We start from the raw sequence: 22,220 nt of genomic DNA, 5'->3' as shown, positions 1-22,220 counted from the left end.
GACTGAAATGATGTGTTAATAAATTGTTTATAACTTGAATCACTATTTGTGTTTTTGATCTGCCAGTATTTTTTTTTTTTTACATGGTTGTGTGTTCTAGGTGTTTCAAGACTGATGGACTTATTAGCGGATTCCAGGGAAGTTATACGTAATGATGTAAGTTAAATTTGAAAAACAAGCCTAAGAATATGCAGCTTTATTTTTTCTTGCTTTGCAAATTAAATATTTGTTGATTAGGTTCCAGTTCCCCTTTTTGCTAGGATATTTCCTAGCTGATGAGTGTTCTTAATTTTACAATACATCGGGAAATGTGTAACATTTGGCTGTCTCACTTTTAGTGATCAGTGGGTTTGATTCAGGTGGTTACAGCCAGATCACTCTATTATAAAGCTGTCAACCTTACCTTAAATTCATCCATTACATCTGATTATCCATTAATGATTATTGCTTAAGTAGCTTATTTTGTTGAGAACTACAACATGATGATTTTTATAATTTTATTATTTTACATTTATGAAGCTGTGATCTTACACAAAGAATTTTACTTTATCAACTTGTCTACTTTGTTTATTCTGAAATACATTTTATACATGAAAGACCAGATAAATAAAATCAACCTTTTAGTTGTCAGTTTTTAAAGTAAGGAATTGGTGCCCACGTACTTTCAAATGACCAGATCAGATACTTTCATTCTTAATAACATTTTAGTGGATGTGTTTGATTAGAGCAATATATTTCTTAACAGGGAAAAGAAACACATGTACTGGGAAATTAAAAGTTGCATATAAAAAAAGTAACAAAGATATTATCCTTGTTTTACACATAAATGTACTAATACTCAGAATTTATGTAATTTGCTTAAAGTTGCACAGCTAGTAACCAGGACAACCATTTTTTAAACCCACTTTATCAAACTCAGAGCCTTAGTATGCTTTCTACTGTATTCCTTCCTCCCTTTGTTAGCAGTTAAACTCAAGTTGGCAGCATTAGTAGGAAAATTTCACATCTAAAAATAATCATTTTAAAAAATAATAAAATAAATAAAAATAATCATTTTTGCCTTTCTCATCTTAATGTTGAGACTTGACAGGACAATTCAAAGAACAAGCTCAAAAAGGCCATGGGCATTTTTTTGTCTTATGCGAATATTTATCTGCCCAGTACTGATAGCAAAGAGCTAATTTGCCTCTTTGGTACTTTGGAACCACCTATTTGCTATTCCTTTGTTTTATAGTGAAAGAAGCAGAAATGGGTAGCAGTGAGTTTTTCTTGAATGTTAAGAGGTTGCAGAATCCTATAGTATATAATAAAGAGCTGATATGCTAATTAGACCAGACAGCAGAACGACCCTCTGGACGACATTTGGACAAAGCTGGGGCTGCGAGGGCCTAGCCTCTTGCACGAATTTTGTGCATCAGGCCTTTAGTATGTAAATAAAATCCAACATAATAGGAGCTGAGAAAAGCTAAAAATCAGAAGCAAAACTGTGAATTGTCTCAATCTGGATATGCCAGAATTGAGTTTTGGAAATTTGGGGGAATCGTAAGAATATCTGAATTTTCTGTGCTACAGTGTGATGATATTCATTGATTTATATTCTTGAATTCACAATTTAATGTAATTGCTATTGTGAAGCATGTGCAGAGGCATTCCTGAGACAGATATAATGCTTAACTCTTAACACCACAATGAAAGTTGTATAGTGATTGATGAATATGCAAGAATTATTGTATGTTTATGTTTACAGTGAAAAGAGAACTGAATTAGGAATTGGTAGACATGGATTTAAGTCTAGGCTCTCTCCTTGTTTTCCTTATCTATAAATTAAAGGGATTGGACTGGTGAAATTCCTATCACTTGTAAAATTCTATGGTTTTTGAGAGTAATTTTAAAATGTCTTATAAAACTTGTACTCACTAAACATTATTTTTCTTCTCCGTAAGGGTGTCTTACTACTACAAGCACTAACAAGAAGTAATGGCGCAATCCAGAAAATTGTTGCTTTTGAAAATGCTTTTGAGAGACTACTGGACATTATTACAGAGGAGGGCAACAGTGATGGAGGTACAGTATGAATAGATTTATTTTAAGTGATTCCTTTTGTGCTCACTAAACTGTTAATTTCTGGAGAATACACTTGAAGGAAGAAATGAGGACTCTCACTTTATATTCTTTTTTTCACTATGATGTGTTGTGTATAGATTTCTTTTTATTCTGTCTAATATTTGTTAGGCATCTGGAATCTAGATTAGTGTCTATCATAATTTCTGGAGAAATCTCAGCTATATCTCTTCAAATACCACTCTGCCACATTTTCTCCCCTTTTTAAACTCAGATTCAATTCTCTGTCATCTGTCATTTAACTCTCACCTATTGTCTTACTTTTTCTTCTGTGTTGTCCATCTTTATGTCTTTCCAGCCTTTATTCTGGATTTTTTCTTCTGATTTCTATTTCAACAATTCTCTCTTCATCTATATTTAATTTGCTAATAAATGTGTTCATTTCATTGAGGGTTTTTTTCCAATTATATTGAGATATAGTTGACATACAGCACTGTATAAGTTTAAAGTGTACAGCATAATGATTTGATTTACATATATTGTGAAATGATTACCACAGTAAGTTTAGTTAACATCCATCTATTGATTTCTTATGAGGTTTTTTTATCCTAACCCAAGGATATGTTTTATTTTTTTTTCAAATTGGTTTGAGAGAGAGAAAGACAGACACCAATGTGAGAGATCATTGGTTGCTTCATGTTCGCACACTCACTGGGCAACCTAGGTATGTGCCCTGACTAGGAATCGAACCCACAACTTTTTGGTGTGCAGGATGATGCTCCAACCAACTGAGCCACCAGGCCAGGGCAATCCATTGACTTTTTAATGTTTCTTTTCTGGAAGTACTGTTTGGTTCTTTGGTAAATGTGTGTGATTTTTTTTTATATAATTTCTTTTTCTCTGCAGTTATTTTCAACTACCTTTTATTTCTTTGAACATAAGAAACAATTATTTCATAGTCTCTGTCTGATAATCTCAATATTTTCCATCTTTGTGGGTCTGGTACTTTTGCTCTGCTCATTCTTGTGCATGGTACAATATTTTCTGAGTACATGGTTATCTTTCACTATGGGTTGTTGTACTTAACAGAATTATTTATAGGAATTTAAAGCCTAGGATGAAGGAAATTTCTTTCAGAGAAAGCATATGTTAGTTTCTGCCAAGCCTTGGGGGATCACATTAATCCAAATTCAAGACGTGAGATTTCCTAGAACACTCAGGCAATGCAAACTGAGGCTGCAAGATCTATGAGGACTAGTTAACTTCTGGTCACTCTCACCCTGAAGATAAAGCCCTTTGAATTCTCAGCTTATTAGGTGGAGAGTTTTCTGTTAGTTTTCCTTCCCACCTTGTGTATGCTCCTGACTTTGGTTTATTTTTCCTCTACCCCAATCTAAAGATTTGAGAGTGTTTACCACTGGTTCTCAACCTTCTGGCCCTTTAAATACAGTTCCTCATGTTGTGACCCAACCATAAAATTATTTTCGTTGCTACTTCATAACTGTGATGTTGTTACTGTTATGAATCGTAATGTAAATATCTGATATACAGGATGGTCTTAGGCGACCCCTGTGAAAGGGTCGTTCAACCGCCAAAGGGGTCACGACCCACAGGTTGAGAACCGCTGCTTTAGACTGTAGATGATAAATAAAATAAAATTAGATAAACAAGAAAGATTAGATGAGTCACTTAGGATGAGTGCAGAATGAGAATGGAAATGCTAGGATAGAACCTACGGTATGCCAGTAGTTAAGGGATAGTAAAGGAATAGTTGGTAAAAGAGACTGAGAAGGAAAAGGCTGAGAGACAAGAGGAAAACTGCATTTTTAGGTGGGTCAGGGGAATGGGTAGCAGAGTGTGTCTATGGGATTTAGTACATGGACATCATTAGTGACATTTGTGAGAGCAGTTGTGTAATAGTATTTGCCTCAGAATCCAGATTGCAGTCTCAGGGAGTGAATTACAAGTGGGAAAGTAGAATAGTAAATAAAATTTATATAAGGAATTTGGAAAAGGCACGGGAGAGAGGTAAACATGAACTGGAGGTTTGACACGGATGTTTGTGTGTTTTTTGTTTTTATTTGTTTTCTTGATTTTAGAGAGAGAGGTAGGGAGAGGGGGAGAGAGAGAGAAACATGGATGTGAGATAGAAACATTCATCTGCCTCCTGCATGCCCCCTACTGTGTATCAAGCCCACAACCTGGGCATGTGCCCTGACCGGAAATTGAACTGGCAGCCTTTTGGTGTATGGGCCAATGCTCACCTGCAAGGGAGCAATGGATGGTTTTTATGTTCTTAAATTTTTTATTGACATGAAATATTTCAAACATACAGAAAACAATAGAAATAGCATAACAAACACTTGAGCACCTACCATTTAACTCTATTAAATGCTTACATTTTACCATTCATATATAATTTATTTTTTTAAATAAATAAAACACAACAGATAGTTAAGTGTATAACCATTCTAATATTTTCCCCAACCTTCCTTCTCTAAAATCACAATATTCTGATTTTGTTGTTTTTCCTTCCTATGTGTGCTTTCATATTTTCAGTACTTATTTGTGTGAGTCTATATATACACTTTATACACATCTATATATATAAAAGCCTAATATGCTGAGTGTACGACTGTTCATTCGACCAGTCGCTGTGACATGCACTAACCACCAGGGGGCAGACGCTCCAACCGGTAGGTTAGCTTGCTCCTGGGGTCCAGCCGATTGGGACTGGGCAAGACAGGCTGGACACGCCCTGGAACCCTCCCGCAGTCCCTCCCAGCCAGCCAGCCCCGATTGGCTCCAATCAGGACTGAGCGAGACAGCCCCGATTGGGACTGGGCAAGATAGACTGGACATGCCCTGTAGCCTTCCTGCAGTCCCTCCCCTGCCCCAGTCATGCACTGGTGGTGTCCCTCGCCTGGCCTATACCCTCTCGCAATCCATGACTCCTTGGGGGATGCCAGAGAGCTGGTTTCCGCCCGATCCCCACAGGCCAGGCCAAGGGACCCCACCAGTGCACGAATCCTTGCACCGGGCCTCTAGTATATTCATAAACAATATATAGTATTATTTTGCAATATATAGTATTATATAGCTAAACAATAGATAGTATTATTTTGTAATATACAGTATATAGATAAGGAGTATTCTAAATATAATTTTACATCTTACTGTTTATTCAACATTTTTTTAGATTTATTTATATTGATACATGTTTCCAGTTGGTTACTGGAAATTCTTTATGTATTCTGGATACTAATCCTTTGTTCATTATACATCTTCTAGTCTGTTTATAGTGTTTCTATTAAAATTTAAAATTTTAATGTAATCACTATTTTATAGTTTATGTTTTTGTGTCTTGTGAACGATATCTGTCTCCTAACTCAAGGTCGTAAAGAGATTTTCCATCATTTTCTTCTACTAAAGACTTTAAAATTTTGTCTTTTACATTTAATTAATATGGATTTTGCATTTGAACAATGGTATGAAGTTTGTAATTAAATTTTCATATGTATGAAGGTCTGTTTGTGAGTTCTGTATTCTGTTCCAATAGTCTGTCTAACTCTCTACCAAAATAACAATCTTAATTACTAAAACTTTCCTACCTTTTAGAATAGAGGAAAAGTCTCCTGTCTTGGCTCTTTTCAAAATTGTATTAACATGCCTTTTCTTTTTTGTCCTTTTATTTGAATGCAACTTGTCTACTAGTCAAGTTCTATGAAAATCCCTGCTGGAATTTTGCTTGGAAATATATTGACTTTACAGATTAAGGAGAATAGCCATGTTTACTGTATTGACTTTTCCACCCATAAACCATGGTATATTTCTTAATTTATTCAGGTTTTATGTCTTTCAGTCATGTTTTATAATTTTGAGCAAAAGAACCTTATACCTTTTTTAGTAGATTTGTTCTTAGGGATCTTACAGTGTTTGTTACCATATGAACAGAATCTTTTTCTATTACATCCTCAAATTGGTGGTTACTACTTGAATTTTGTATATTGATCTTATATCCAATTAGTTCTATTAGGCTTTTTGTGTAGATAATCACATTTTCTACAAACAAGAGTAATCTTTTTTTTTCCCTTTTCAATTCTTATACCACTTTTCTTTTCATCTTATTTATTTAATTAGAATCTTTACAGTGTTAAATGTTGCTGACCTTAATAAAAATGTTGATGCCTTTACCATTAAGTTTGATTTTTACTAAGTGTTTTTATCATGCATGAATCTTGAATTTTAGTAAATGATTTCTTTGTACATATATGAAAATTATCAGATTATTCTTCTCCTTTAATCTATGAGGGCTTTTTCTTTTAAAATGGGAGAGACTCCAATCACATAAGTAAGGGGAGATGGGAGAGATACAGGAGAGAGAGGATGATCAATCAGTGGTACTTAATACCCAACGAGGAGAAAGAAATGACATCCAGGGTAGAGGAAGGAATTGACTTAAGATAGGAGAAGAAGGGGAGTTGAATTGAAGGAAGAGTCATATTCAAAGAGTAAAAGAAGAGGACATAGTTAATTAAGGAGATTAAAAAATTATCTTTTGGAGAATAGGAGAGTTAGTTGAATATTTTAATTAGGAAATTTCAAGACAGGGATAAAGGCCTCATTAATGGTGTTGACCATGATTTTACAGAAGAGTAGATGGCCCCCTTGTCATCATCCCAAATACTCAGCTACCTAGGTGAAGATGTAGAAAAAAAGCCAGGCAGGTGATTTTTCACAGTTTTGTGCCTTTTCTAAGAAGGTGCTATGAAAAGACAAGGGAGTTTAGCATATTATCTGTAAAGTGGAAGAAATGAAGATCTATATAATCTTATTTATATAGGGAAGGAAGTAAAGACAGGAGGTTTCTAAAAAGGGAGAAAGACTTGTTAATGGATTGAACATCTCAGGGAAGGCATAGTACAGATATGTTGAGAATTCCTGAGCTAGGAAGATAGGAGGTTTTAGTAATAGAGAATTATCTCTTAAGATGACACCAAGGAACTGAGGTCTAGGTATTAGATCAGTTGTCACTGAACTTGAAATCAAGAGTGACAGCAAACTTTGAGGAAGAAGACTTTGAGTGAGAGGCCAGTGATGTTTTCAGTGAACAAAGAGTAGTGATCATGAATTTGTTACATAATTATAAGATATGGTACAGCCAGATGGCCTGAGCCTCAAGGAAACAGGTGCGTGTTTTTTTTTTGACAAGGTAGAGGAACTGTGATCTCTGGAAAATACACTGTGCTATCCATAATCTGTATGGATTGATTCCACATCCTGACTCTAAAGAACATGGAAATGAACATGAATTGCCCTCATTTGAGAACATTCCAGGATAATGCAGTTTCATTAAAAGAAGCATTTCATGAAATAATTGAGGGTGTAATAAGTTTATTAACCAGTATTTTGGAGTTTGAGGTAGCATCATGAAAGAGTTTGAAAAGAAATTAAATGGGGAGAGGAAGCATTTCTAAGATGAGAAAATGGAAGAGCATATATGACCAGAGGTGCATATTTTCTGAGGAAAACGGGATTTTAAGGCAAGGTGGAATTACCTAGTCTTAAGGGTTGCTAAGACAAGTTCCAATAGCTCCTTGTAACTGGTACTGGCCCTCAGATCTAGAATTCATTTTGCACAGTGGAAGGAAGGCCTGCCAGTTATAGTGAGGGCTTTGATATTCTGTTTCCTCCAGAGCCTTCAGATGGTCCTAATGACAGATCTTATTTAATGGAGATTTATGGTCCTACATAAGAGACAGATATAGTGGTTCCTCCTCATGAGGTGTGAGGATCAGTCACATGGTTCAGCAACATGAGGTAAGGAAGCCTTCATTCTGGAGAGATCAGGACTGGTTAAATTAGAGATTCCTTAAAAGTATTTAAAGTGTGCACCTTCAACATTTTAAGTTAAATATAATAAAGTTTTAAATGTAATTTCTACACTAAACTTTTGAGTTAGAGCCAGAACTTTTTCTTTAAATATGGGTCTGCTGATTGGAGTTTTTCACCATCTTTCTTGCATACATCACACCTGTAATACATTATGTAGGACTTGCATTTTGGTTTCCTTAAATGGAGTGCAGGATCTGTATGGGTTTTTACAATTACTTTCCTTATTTTAGACTTGTATTACCCCTGCATAACAGTAGTCATTTTTAATGACTTGCTTTTATTGAGTTTTGAGTTTTGCCAAATGCAAACATAGTTTTCATAAAAATAGCTCTGTTCTCATGTTTTGGCAGTTTACATAATAATTAATAATCAGTGCAAATAGCATGATACATTTGTGAACAAAAGAAATTTATTTTTAGATACAATACCAAAAGCATAATCCATGAAAGAAAAATGATAAGTGGGACTTCACTAAAATTGAAAATTTCTCAGCAAAACGTTCTGTTTAAGAAAATGAAAAGAGACTTCTGGTCAAGATGGTGGTGTAGGTAAATGCAGTACTCGCCTCCTTCTCCAACAACCACATCAAAACTAAAACTAAACTACAAAACAAGCATTATTCAGAACCACCTGAAACCTAGATGAATGGAAGTCCTACAACTAAGGATTTAAATAAAAAGCCATATTGAGATTGGTAGGAGGGATGGAGTTGAAGAACAGGATGGTCCCACACTCACATGTGGTAGATAAAAATCGGGAGGAATATCTCTGCTGTGGAGGCCTCCCCTGAGGAGTAAGGTTACCAGCCCCACACCAGGCCACCCAGCCCAGGGTTCCAGTGCCAGGAGGAGAAGTCCCCACAATTTTTGGCTGTAAAAACCAAAGGGCATTGTGGCTGAGTGAAATGGAGGGCTTCTGGAGTCCCAGGCAGTTCCTCTTAAAGGGCCTGCACACAGCCTTATTCTGACTTACTCTTTCAGAGTTCCAGCACTGAGATAGCAGCTCAAAAGGCACCAGGGACATACAAGGAGGAACTGAAGTATTTGGCATCAGGGCAAGAGCTGCAGGGTCAGCTTTTTCCCAGAGAAAAATGCTGGCAGAGGCCTTTTTGGGGTTTTTTGTTTGTTTGTTTTTTGAGCCCTCTACCAACAAAGCTGGCAGAAGGGCAACATATATGAGTCTCTGTCAACCTGGCTCACACTGTTTGCCATGCCCTGTTGATTCCCTGAAATCCCATCCCACCCATGTGGCTTTTCTATATAATGACCTATCTTTGCTGACACTTTTTTAGACTTTTCTAAAATCTCTCAAGCCACATCTGGCCTTGGTGTGCCCTGTACCTTTTGCTAAGTTGTCCCCAGGCGTGGCACTAGCAGTATCCGGCTTTGGTTCACAGTTAGTCTTACCTGGGCACCTCTAAGCCCAACACAAGTAACAGCCATCTGCAGATCGTTTTGTAGTTCATGTTGGGTGGCCCCAGGCAGAACACACATGGTGGCTCACCTTTGCCTGCACCTCCTAGGAGGCCCCAGAGCCAGCAACCAGTGGACAGCCTCAAACTACATCAAAGCATCACTCAGTCACTTTCACAAGTGACACAGGGTGGATTCAAGTGGGCACCATAGCCCCACTGATGTAAGTTCTGCTCTGTTGGGGTGGGCTCCTGCACAGATGATCCTCTGTGGTGGTCCGTGGTCATAGCCAGTCCTTGCAGCCAATCAACCTGGGGGTAAACCCTGTCCACTGATATGCCAACAGCAATCAAGGCTCAACCACAGCAGGAGGGCATACATAGCCCACATAGGGGCATACATGGAGTGCCCAACTCAGGTGAACCCGACAAGATACCTACTACATTAGGCCACTCTACCAAGCCTGGGAGATGCAGCAGCTCTACCTAATACATAGAAACAAACACAGGAAGGCTGCCAAATGAGGGGACAAAGAAACATGTTTCAAATGAAAGAACAGAACAAAATTCTAAACAAAATGGAGATAAGTAATAAAAATGCAGAATTCAAAACATTGGTTATAAGGATTCTCAGTGAACTTAGTGAGAACTTCAATACCATAAAAAAAGACCAGTCACTAACTGAAATGAAGAATAATTTACAGGGAATCAACAGTAGAGTAGATGAAGCTGAGAATCAAATTAGTGATTTGGAATATAAGGAAGTACAAAAGCACCCAATCAGAACAACAAAAAGAAAAATGAATAAAAAAAAAATGAAGGTAGTGTAAGGAGCCTCTAGGACAACTTCAAGTGTACCAACGTTCACATCATGGGGGTGCCAGAAAGAGAGCAAGAAATTGAAAACCTATTTGATAAAAGAATGACAGAAAACTTCCCTAACCTGGTGAAAGAAATAGACATATGAATCCAGGAAGCACAGAGAGTTTCAAACAAGATGAGCTGAGGGAGGCCCACACCAAGACACATAATAATTAAAATGCGAAAGGTTAAAGACAAAGAGAGAATCTTAAAAGCAGCAAGAAAAAAGCAATTAGTTACCAACAAGGGAGCTCCCAGTGTCAGCTGATTTCTCAACAGAAACTTTGCAGGCCAGTAGGGATTGGCAAGAAATATTCAAAGTGATAAAAAGCAAGGACCTACAATCAGGATTACCCAGAAAGCTATCATTTAGATTCAAAAGACATATAAAGAGCTTCCCACATAAGAAAAAGCTAAAGAAATTTATTACCACCAAACCAGTATTACATGAAATGTTAAAAGGTCTTCTTTAAGAAAAATAAAGGGGAAAAAAGATAAAAAATATGAACAGTAAAATGGCAATAAATATGTATCTATCAATAATTGAATCTAAAAAACTAAACAAGCAGAACAGAAACAGACTCAAAGATTTTGATGGTTGCTAGATGGGAGAAGGGCTGGGGGATGGTGAAGAAGGTGAAGGAATTTAGAAGTACAAATTGGTTGTTACAGAATAGTCATGGGGATATAAAGTATAGCATAAGGAATATAGTCAGTAATATTCTAATAACTATATATGATGTCAGATGGGTGGGAGATTTATTGGGATGATCACTAAGTAAGTTATGTAATGTCTAATCACTGGGGTATACACCTGAAACTAATATAATATTGTATGTCAACTATAATGATAAATTAAAAATGATATAAATAAAATTTAAAATAGAAGATGAAAAGATAGGCCACAGACTGGAAGAAAATAATACATATCTGAAAAAGGACTTGTATCCAAATTATACAGTGGACTCTTGAAATTCAACAATAAACAAACAGCCCAATTATAAAACGGACAAAAGTGAACAAACACATTACCAAAGAAGAGATATAGATGGCAAATAGCACATGAAGAGATGCTCAAAATTATATGTCATTAGGAAAATGCAAATTAAAATAATGAGCTATCACTACATGCTATTAAAATGGCGAAAATCTAGAACACTGACAATACCAAAAGCAGGCAAGGATGTAGTACTATAGAAACTCTCATTCATTGCTAGTGGGAATGCAAATTGATACAACCACTTTGGAGTACATTTTGGCCGTTTCTTACCAAGCTAAACATACTTTATCACTCAATCCAACAGTCACTCTCCTTGATACTTATATCCACACAAAATCCTGCGCATGAACGTCTATAGCAACTTTCTTCACAGTTGCCAAAACTTGAAAGCAAGCAAAATGTCCTTCACAATAAAAAGTTAGCAAACCATGAAAAGACATGGAGGAACCTTAAATGCATATTGCTAAGTTAAATAAGCCCATCTGAAAGTTCACAGTTTCTATGACCTAACCAACTGACATCTGTAAAAGACAAAACTATATAGAGACCGTTGCCAGGGATTTGGGGGAAAGAGGAATGAATAGGTATAACACAGGATTTTAAAGTATGAAACTATTCTGTATGATACTGTAATGGCAGATACATGACATTGTTTATATGTCAACCCATAAAACTGTACAACACAAAGAGTGAATCCTAATGTAAACTATGGACTTGAATAATGTATCAGTATTTGTTCATGAGTCACAACAAATGTGTCACACTAATGCTAAATGATGATAGTAGGAGAAGCGAAGGGAGAGAAATAAAGTATATTAATGTTTAAAAATTGATTATTATAGACATAAAGCTTAGCTACTAAGAGCAGAAGTGGAGGTGTACTGCACAAAGGAACCTGCTAGCTGTGAGCGTCCAGCATCATGCATATGCTTCATTGAGAGAAACAGAGATCATTAGTTAAACTGGCACTTGATAAAGTGGAATCTGTAGTTGGAGAGCTTCAGCTATGATAAAAGTGTAACCTGTTGTGTGGATGAAACTACTCTGGAGAGTATATTTTGTAAACAAAGAAGAAAAAATGCAGAACACAACCATGAATGATAGGAAGGAAGCCAGAGGAGTGGCCAAAGATCCCTAAGGAAAACCAGGAAAGAGCAAGTGTTTTAGGAACCGAGGGAAGAGGAAGTTTCAGGGAAGAGACAGAGGGGCAACAATGTCTAATGGTTCTTAGAAATTAAGATATGATTAATTCATTCAGCAAATATTTAATAGTGACCTATTATGTATATACATGATGTCTTGTCTCTGCAGCGGAAACTAAGTAGGTCACTGTATCCTAGTACGGCATTCACAGATTCCTGTCTTCATGAATTATAATCTATTGGAGAGGACAGATACTACAGCAAAATAAAAGGAACAGGCTACTGTGAAAGCATGTAGCTAGTGATGCTAGCTAAGTTAGTCACTGGGTCTTGGTGATTATTCCTGAAGAAATTATATTTAACCTGGGATTTGAAGAAAATACCTGAATTACTGAGGTAACACATATGTACATAGTTGAACATAGAAGTCAAAGAGATCATTAGAGGACCTGAGAAAGAGCACACAGATTGTGGTCAGGAGTCAGAACAGCTCTCTGCCTTGCCGTACTGAACAGATGTTGAGTATGGAGATTTCTCCCTCTCTCTTTTTTTAATGATTAGAGATTGAATTTTCCTTGAGGTTTTATCAGCCTTAACACTTCCATATTACATTCTTTCCTCAGGTATAGTAGTGGAAGATTGTCTGATTTTGCTCCAAAACTTGTTAAAAAACAACAATTCCAATCAAAATTTTTTTAAAGAAGGCTCATATATTCAACGTATGAAACCTTGGTTTGAAGTTGGAGATGAAAATTCTGGCTGGTCTGCACAGAAAGTAACAAATCTGCACCTGATGCTACAGGTATATTGAACTTAGACATAAATGTGATAAGAATTTTGACTGATACTTTCAAAGAAAATAAACTCATGTTTAATAAAACCAGGGTGTTCAGTAGATTCCAGGTTGGCTTCTTAAAAAATTTCCTTATAATATGGAAATTGGTCCCCTTCACCCCTCTACACATACCCCTATCATTCAGCTTTAATAATTATTACATCTGGCAATTTTGTTTCATTTTTTAATTCCCCTCCCTTACCTACAGGATTATTTTAAAGCAGAACCAAACGTATAGTTTCTGATGAGTTTTACAACAGGAGATAATCAATTACGGTGTTGACTTGGAATTTTTTAAATGTGCTTTTTTTAATGAAGGCTTTGATATAAATTTTAATATTTAGAATATTAAGTTCAACAAATAAATTCATTCAGAAAACATTTACTGAGGGCCAGGCACTGAGTGCTAGTAAATGAATTATAATGTTTCTATCCTCAAAGATTGATAGTCTGAGTTTTAAGTCCAATACAAATTAAATTGACAAATCACCTCTAATTTTATTTAAGCTTTATTGTGATAGTGAAAGTGAGGACAGTAGGATCCCAAATTATTTCTGCATCAGAGAAAATTATGAAGTTCTTTGAAGCATTTATTTACTCCTTTATTGAATTCCCCTATTCCAAACACTTAATTTTAGACCACCTCCTAACTACTCTGATGAATCTTACGGGTCTTTGAATGTCTCAGAATTGTGCCTGCATCTCTGAAGTTGTGTTCCACAAAACTAGATTATTAATTTCTCTAGTAATTAGAATCTTAATATTGTTGCATGTCCTGGAGTTGCTTACATAGGTTTGATTGATAATTAGGGTCACCATATATCCCAGTTTGCCACAACAGTATTAGTTATGTAATTACTAAGTGTCATCTTTTGCTTCAAGTGTCCCTATTTGGGTAATAAATTATATAGTTACCCTATTCAGAATATGCGTAAACCTTGTTAGGAAAATATTTTACAGAAGAACATGGGCAGAATCTTTCTATTTATACTCCCAACTTCATTATTTCTATTTTCACATGTCAGTATTGCACATTTCAAGACTTCATTAGTTTATGTTTTTTAGAACACCATTTCAAGTGGTAAGCTTGATACCTTTGCTCAACACAGCTTTCTTAATAAAGGAAATTCCTCTAGAAAAGTAATTTACAAAATGTGATTAGAGAGAGTGAAGGGATCTGATGATGTACAAAAACTTACATGTTTCCTATCAAACAGTGAAAATTTAAATTGCTTGAGGAGCCTATTCATGTTTTATATGTAGGATACTATGTAAAGAATTCTTCTTGAAGACAGTGTCACTGTTTAAAAAGTAAAGTACTCATTTAACCCCCAGAAATTTTGGAATAGAGTGTTACATGTAAACAGAAGAACAGAACCTGGTCTATGTGGCTCAGTTGGTTGGAGTGTTGTCCTGTATACCAAAAGGTTGCAGGTTCAGTTCCCGGGCACATACCTAGGTTGCGAGTTTGATCCCTGGTTGAGGTGCATGCAAGAGGCAACTGATCGCTGTTTCTCTCTCTGTCATCGATGTTTCAATCTCTCCCTCTCTCTCTCCCTCCCACCCTCCCACCCCCTTTTCCTCTCCCTCTCCCCCCCTTCCTTTCTCTAAAAAAATCAATAAAACATTTTCAGGTAAGGATTTTTAAAAAATAGAAAAATACTGTTTTTATTCTAGTTAGATAGTAAGTTGGTTAAGCATCCTTTCCTTTTAAAAAGTAAGTAAACTAACTAGATACTAATCTTGAAGAACATAAATGTCAAAGTAAAACTGAGTTTAATTTATATATTCTTCACCTCAAAGATTGAGTAGTTGGAGCATTCATGACTTCATAGGCCACAGGTTATTTTCTGCTTTTCAGTCTGTTGAATGCTCTTTCTTTATAGCTATATTCAGGGTTGTTTGTATTTCAAGCACATGAAAAGGCGTCATAAATGATGATGATAATCCTTTTTTGGATGGGTACACCCTAACTAGAATTATTCATCATTACAATTATAATCTCGTTTAAATTCCAAGCCACGAAAAGTTGAAATTGATCTGCTTGAGGATATTCCATTCCAATATTTGCAGATTGAATTTGGGGGGAAGAATCTTTTTGAAAAGTTTTGTTGGTCATAAAACATTTAATCTTTTTTGAATGATAGTTTAATGTCTAGTTCTGCCTCCCAGAAAGCTCATTATCTTGTGAGAGAATCTTTTTCAATGTTTGGTAGTTTAAATTATTAAAAACTTAATCTATATAATGAGTCAAAATCTGCTTTCTTATCCTTATAATAAGGACTCACTCTTTTTTCAACCATTCTTTCTACTTTTCTTTCATCAAGAAATTGATAATTATTTTTTCTGTATTTCCTTCATCAGTAAAAATATCTAACTGCTATTAGATCATATTAAGAAATTATTATTTTGCCGAGCCGGTTTGGCTCAGTGGATAGAGCGTCTGCCTGCGGACTGAAAGGTCCCAGGTTCGATTCCGGTCAAGGGCATGTACCTGGGTTGCGGGCACATCCCCAGTAGGAGATGTGCAGGAGGCAGCTGATCGATGTTTCTCTCTCATCGATGTTTCTAACTCTCTATCTCTCTCCCTTCCTCTCTGTAAAAAATCAATAAAATATATTAAAAAAAAAAAAGAAATTATTATTTTGATGTGTGTAATAATGGCTTGGTGACTGTTTTCTAAACACAGATACTTATAGAAATATTTGTGGGAGAAATGACAAATAGCTTGATAGTTGCTTAAAAAAATTTTAAGTAGGGATAGGAGGAGAATAAATTTTAAAAACAACAACAACAACAAAAAATTTTTAAGCATCCTTTCCTTTTAAAAAGTAAAATCTAACTAGAGAGGTCCAAGGAGAAGAACCAATGTGAAATCCTAAAGCCTCTCTCTGGTGTCATCAAACTATTAGTTAATCCTCTTAATAAAGTATTATCATAAATGTCCCATTAGATTTTGATATACAAGATTTTTATACACATATATAAATATTACTCTAGTTTTAAAATGCAAGGTATATATAAAATTATTTTGAAGATGTAACCGTGCTGAACACTTGTTTGGGATGACTTTTCATGTTTCTTAAATTTCATATTTAAGTTCAGACTAATCTAATCATAGGATCCAAATTAGGGACTTAATTAGCATTAGCAGGCAGTAGAGCCAACCCCTTGCCTAATGCATGAATCTTCTACCACGTCTCCAGTTGTTAGTTTATCCTCTTTAAATATTTCCAGTTTAGGAGGAATTTGAACACCTCCACCCATTCTGTTTTCAGACCTGCTCTATAATTAGGTGTTCATCCTTACTTCAATAAGAAATCTTACTTTGATAAAATACCACCCTGTTACTTATTCATTTATTCATTCACTTATTGAGTATGGACTATGTTACAAGTACTGTGCTTGTTTGGGATACAAAATTGACCAAGGTAGTTTCTATTCTCTGGGAGTTCATAATCACTGAAGGAGATAAACTTAGGATTAATATATAGCAGTGGTTCTCAACCTTGGCTGCACGTTAGAATCACCCGGGAATCTTTTTAAAATCCTGATTTCTGGGCCTCATCTTCCGGGAATTCTGTTTCTTTGTTATGGGGTGGGGCCACAACGTTAGTAACAAAGAAACAGAATTTCCAGAGGATGAGGCCCAGAAATCAGGATTTTAAAAAGATTCCCAGGTGATTCTAATGTGCAGCCTAGGTTGAGAACCACTGAGATGTAGTATAACAGAACTATTGTCATGATAGCATAAAGGGAAGAGCACCCAGATCTGGCTAAGCAGGTGAGGGCATTCTTCACCTAGATGTTTTTGTTGTTGCTATAAATTAAATTTGCTTCAAGACTTTTTTAAAAGACAGATTTTGTTTTCTCTTTCTTTTGCAGCTTATTCGTGTCCTGGTATCTCCCACCAACCCTCCTGGTGCTACCAGTAGCTGCCAGAAAGCCATGTTCCAGTGTGGCTTATTGCAGCAGCTTTGCACTATCCTAATGGCTACTGGAATTCCTGCTGATATCCTGACTGAGGTAAACTGAATGAAGGCAGAGACTGCTCTGTGGAGTTGAAATCCTAAGAATTATCAGAAAGAATTAAATATCAGCTATAGGAAAAACAGCAATAGTTAACTATTTTTATGTGTTAAAGTCCTTATTGATCCTACTAAAATATAATTAGCATAATGATGACAGTATCAATTCCAAAAGGTGGACTCATTCCTCAAGTTTAATAATATATAACTAGTTATAAAGCATAGACGAGTTCTCAATAATTTCATTGTGTTCAACAGGCATGAACAGCATGATTTATGTTTGTAATTTTGAGAACAATATGACTTTAGTTTTAGTCAAGTAAGACTTGAGTCTTAAGTAGTCTTGCTTATTTATAAAATAGTAAATTCTTTCCTGACATATGGCATTTTCTGTTTCCCATCTTTTAAGAAAAACGTTAATTTGAAGAAAATAATGGTTTAGTTTATTTAAGTTATCTTTTTATTTTTCTCAACACATGCACATTAAAAGAACAGATAATAATAAAAGTTTTATAACAAAAACAGCTGTCTTCAACCTCTCTCCTCCCTACGATAAGTCGCACTAACCCCCTGTATAGCCCTCCTACTTTACTTCCCTTGTCACCCCAGTAACTTATTTTTAAATCAATAATCAGGGCTTAATAGTTTTACAACAATATTTATACTGTTCCCTGCTAAGCCAAAGAGGGCCCTTTGTCCTTTTTTAAAACACACCTTGTTCTTGTCTGTCTTATAATAGTGTTCTTTTTTGCGTTTTATTTTCTGGAAACCTTTCATCATCCTGCTCCAATACAGACTGGTTATTCTCTCTTTCTGCTACACGACTCTTGTCCTGGACTTTCATTCACCATTCCTTCTAGGACTTACTTTCACCTCTCTCTTGACTTGGATTCCTTAGTTATAGATTCCATGTCTTCCCCTGACCCCCCATTTCATTATCTTATTTTAGTTAACTTCTTGAAAAGGGGTAAATGGCAAGAGAATATGTTTTTAGTTTTGTTATTCCTTCAGAGTTAATTTGAAGTTTGGCAAGGGATAGAATTCAGAGTTGGAAATTACTTACACTCAGCTTTCAGAACATTATTTCAGTGTTGCTGAAGCCATCTTGAATCTTTCTTTTTTTTTTTAATTAAATCTTTATTGTTCAGATTATTACATTTGTTCCTCTTTTTCCCCCCCATAACTCCCCTCCTCCCAGTTCCCACCCCACTCTCCGCCCTCACTCCCCACCCACTGTCCTCATCCATAGGTGCACGATTTTTGTCCACTCTCTTCCTGCATCTCCCACACCCCTTACCCCCCCCCCCAAGAATAGTCAGTCCATTCCCTTTCTATGTCCCTGATTCTATTATAATCAACAGTTCATTCTGTTCATCAGATTATTTATTCACTTGATTCTTAGATTCACTTGTTGATAGATGCATATTTGTTGTTCATAATTAGTATCTTTACCTTTTTCTTCTTCTTCCTCTTCTTAAAGGATACCTTTCAGCATTTCATATAATACTGGTTTGGTGGTGATGAACTCCTTTAGCTTTTCCTTATCTGTGAAGCTCTTTATCTGACCTTCAATTCTGAATGATAGCTTTGCTGGATAAAGTAATCTTGGTTGTAGGTTCTTGGTATTCATCACTTTGGATATTTCTTGCCACTCTCTTCTGGCCTGCAAAGTTTCTGTTAAGAAATCAGCTGACTGTCGTATGGGTATCCCCTTGTAGGTAACTGAGTTTCTTTCTCTTGCTGCTTTTAAGATTCTCTCTTTGTCTTTTGCTCTTGGCATTTTAATTATGATGTGTCTTGGTGTGGTCCTCTTTGGATTCCTTTTGTTTGGGGTTCTCTGCGCTTCCTGGACTTGTAAGTCTATTTCTTTCACCACGTGGGGGAAGTTTTCTGTCATTATTTCTTCAAATAGATTTTCAATATCTTGGTCTCTCTCATCTTCTGGTACCCCTATAATTCTGATGTTGGTACGCTTGAAGCTGTCCCAGAGGCTCCTTACGCTATCTTCGTATTTTCGGATTCTTTTTTCATTTTGCTTTTCTGGTTGGGTGTTTTTTGCTTCTTCACATTTCAAATCTTTGACTTGATTCTTGTGCTCCTCTGGTCTGCTGTTGGGAGTCTGTATAATATTCTTTATTTCAGTCAGTGTATGCTTAATTTCTAGTTGGTTCTTTATCACAACATTGAGGGTCTCATTAGATTTCTTGAGGATCTCAGTATATTTATCAGTGGTCTCACCAGTCTGTACAAGGGCCTTACTAAATTTATCGGTGGCTTCTAGACAGTTCTTGAGAGACCTTAAAAGCGTGGTTTTGAACTCTATATCCTCCATTTCTGTCATTTGTGTCCTGTTTCTTTGTCTCCGCATTTTTTATGCTTTCTTGGTGCACCTCCTTGTGGTCTTTGTGCGCAGTCTTGTTGTAGTTAAGCCTTGATTGTTGTAGGTAATACTGGGGGGGATTTGACCTCCAGGCCAACTGGCTGTGAGAATCAGCTGTGTCTGCAGTGGGAGAACTTCTGTCCTCTAGGGAGGTGCTAATCTAGCCTTTGCCTGAGGCTATCCCGCAAATGCCTCTGTGCATGGCTTGGGCGGGGCGGGTCCCAGGGGATCAACAGGGCGGGCCGAGCGAGCAGTTATGGCTGCTCTCAGTCCCATCCCCAGCGGCTCTGCCTCTCAGTGTCCCAGCAACTGCTACAAACCTCGGAGAGAAAGCTGCCCTCGAGTTCTGACTGATGCCAGACAGTCCCACTTCTCCCGTATGAGTCTGGGTCCCCAGAGACTTGCCCAGAACTGGAGCTCAGAGCCTGAGACTCCCTCCCGATTGAAACAGACAACCGCGCCCTCAGCCGCCAGCCTGCTCCGCGCGCACCTCCACACCTTAGTATTTTACTTCAGCACCGCTCCTCTTCTGAGTCTCAGTATGCTTTTCTCTTTCCTTCAATTTGTAGAATTTCCCCTCAGCCAGCCTTCCTGTGATTCTGGGTGATGTCTGTTCCGTATCTCCCATCTTGAATCTTAATCCTTTTTATAGAATCTGCTTTTTTCTCTCTAAAACTTGGAATCTTTATTTCTGGTTTTCTGAAATTTACTGATGATGTGCTATACTGCAGAACTTTTTTTCCTCCATTTATTTGAAAGAACACTCACTGGGCCCTTTCAAGCCAGAGACAAATGTCCTTCAGTTCTGAGGGTGTTTTTTGTATTCCATGATAATATTCCTTTTCTGTTTTTCCAACTCTATTAATAGATTGCTGGGCTTCCTGGACCTACTTTTGTTTTTTAATTCTATTTTCTTGGAGGTTTTTTCAACTTCATTCTTTTTCTGTGTGTGTATGTGTATCTTCACCCAAAGATATTTTTTCCATTGATTTATAGAGAGAGTGGGAAGGAGGGAGAGGAATGGGAAGAGAGAGGAAAACATCAATGTGAGAGAGACACATCGATTGGTTGCCTCCCACACATCCCCCTACCGTGGGTGGGTATTAAACCTGCAACCCAGGTGTGTGCCCTTGACCAGAATCAAATCTGAGACCCTTTGGTGTGTGGGCCAACATTCTAACCATTTACCCACACAGGCCATGGCTCAACTTCATTCTTAAATTGAATCTTTAATTTGTTACATTTTAAATTTGTTCTCTAATATTATATTAAAGCATTCCCTTCTTGTTTTGTAGAAATAGATTCTAGCTCTTAAATGATATTATTAATTTTAGTTTTTTGAGATTTTAAATGTGTGTGGTCAAGTATTACTTTTAATTGGAGGCCTACACTTAATTTTTTAAATGTTACCTCAAGGAAGTATCACAAGATTATATGCTGTCACTAATTAATTTGGTGTCTGAATTTTGGCTTTGAAAAGCAAAAAGCAGAGCTATAACAGTTTTCTTCACTTGAAACAGGTTTCCTTCCTTAACTTGCTTTCTCTAAATTATTTTCCCCCTTTAATAGACCATTAACACTGTATCAGAAGTTATTCGAGGCTGTCAAGTAAACCAAGACTACTTTGCTTCTGTAAATGCACCTTCAAACCCACCAAGGTAGGAAAAGGGAAATATTGAGAATCTGCTATGAAGTAAAAACTCACTTTGGGATTTTAGTATGTCTCATATGCACACCTTATTCTTTTAAGAAGTTCAGTTTGTGTGTTTTGAAACTAGAAATTATCTGACAAGATAAAGATGTTGTTATTTTAAAAGAGTTAGTAGTCTTTGGTACCATTTGGGCTCAGGTATCACCTCTTCCACTTTCTAGCTGTGTGCCTTTAGCAAGTAAATCATTTCGCTTCTCTGAGCTGCAGTTATCCTTTCTGTGAAATGGAGATGGAAATACTTAACTTGCTGGTGTTTTGGTTATGGTTTTTCAATCAACAGAAATGACTAGTTATTGATTTACAATGTTTCTTTTTGTCCTTTTTTTAAATGCAACAGACCGGCAATTGTAGTACTTCTCATGTCCATGGTTAATGAAAGGCAGCCATTTGTATTGCGCTGTGCTGTTCTCTATTGTTTCCAGTGTTTCTTATATAAAAATCAAAAAGGACAAGGAGAAATTGTGTCAACACTTCTACCTTCCACCATTGATGGTAAATTATTTTGTTTTACTTCCTGTTTTAAAAAGTAGATAATTGTCTTTCTAGATTTTAATGGTAAAATATATCACAGCTCATAAAAGACCCTGGTTGTAGTAGAATATTTAAAGTATGGCATTTCCTTGAATTTTCTTTAGAAATATAGTGTTTAATTAAGGTAAAAAATTTCTGGAATATTACTATTATCAATTTGATGCCTAAAATATTCTACTATTTCTTTATTCTGCTACTTTTTTCCCCAAGGTCTTTTTTTTTAGAGGGGGAGGGAAGGGGTCATCTTTCATTTGCTTTGAAAAACAGACTTTCAAAAACATTACTTAATACTACTAATTAACACATTTTTAGGTAGTATTTTGTCTTTTTCTCTGTGTGGAAAAAACATAATAAATGTTTATTAT

General features: G+C 36.3%; 1 protein-coding gene across 2 annotated transcripts in view; it reads left to right on the top strand.

The window, feature by feature from the left end:
- The window catches only part of USO1 (USO1 vesicle transport factor), a 78,259-nt gene that overhangs the window by 33,127 nt on the left and 22,912 nt on the right, over positions 1–22,220 (top strand). For both annotated transcript variants that reach the window (XM_081101015.1, XM_081101014.1), the window contains exons 7-12: positions 101–156; positions 1,944–2,064; positions 12,994–13,172; positions 17,091–17,231; positions 21,183–21,271; positions 21,662–21,816. In XM_081101015.1, coding sequence (XP_080957141.1) covers positions 101–156; positions 1,944–2,064; positions 12,994–13,172; positions 17,091–17,231; positions 21,183–21,271; positions 21,662–21,816 — 741 coding nt within the window. The remainder of the gene's footprint in view (positions 1–100; positions 157–1,943; positions 2,065–12,993; positions 13,173–17,090; positions 17,232–21,182; positions 21,272–21,661; positions 21,817–22,220) is intronic.

Source organism: Myotis nattereri (genome assembly GCF_964212035.1).
Source record: "Myotis nattereri genome assembly, chromosome: 1".
Classification (NCBI taxonomy): domain Eukaryota; kingdom Metazoa; phylum Chordata; class Mammalia; order Chiroptera; family Vespertilionidae; genus Myotis; species Myotis nattereri.
Note: the sequence above shows the minus strand (reverse complement) of the source record. Positions and strands in the feature narration are given on the sequence as shown.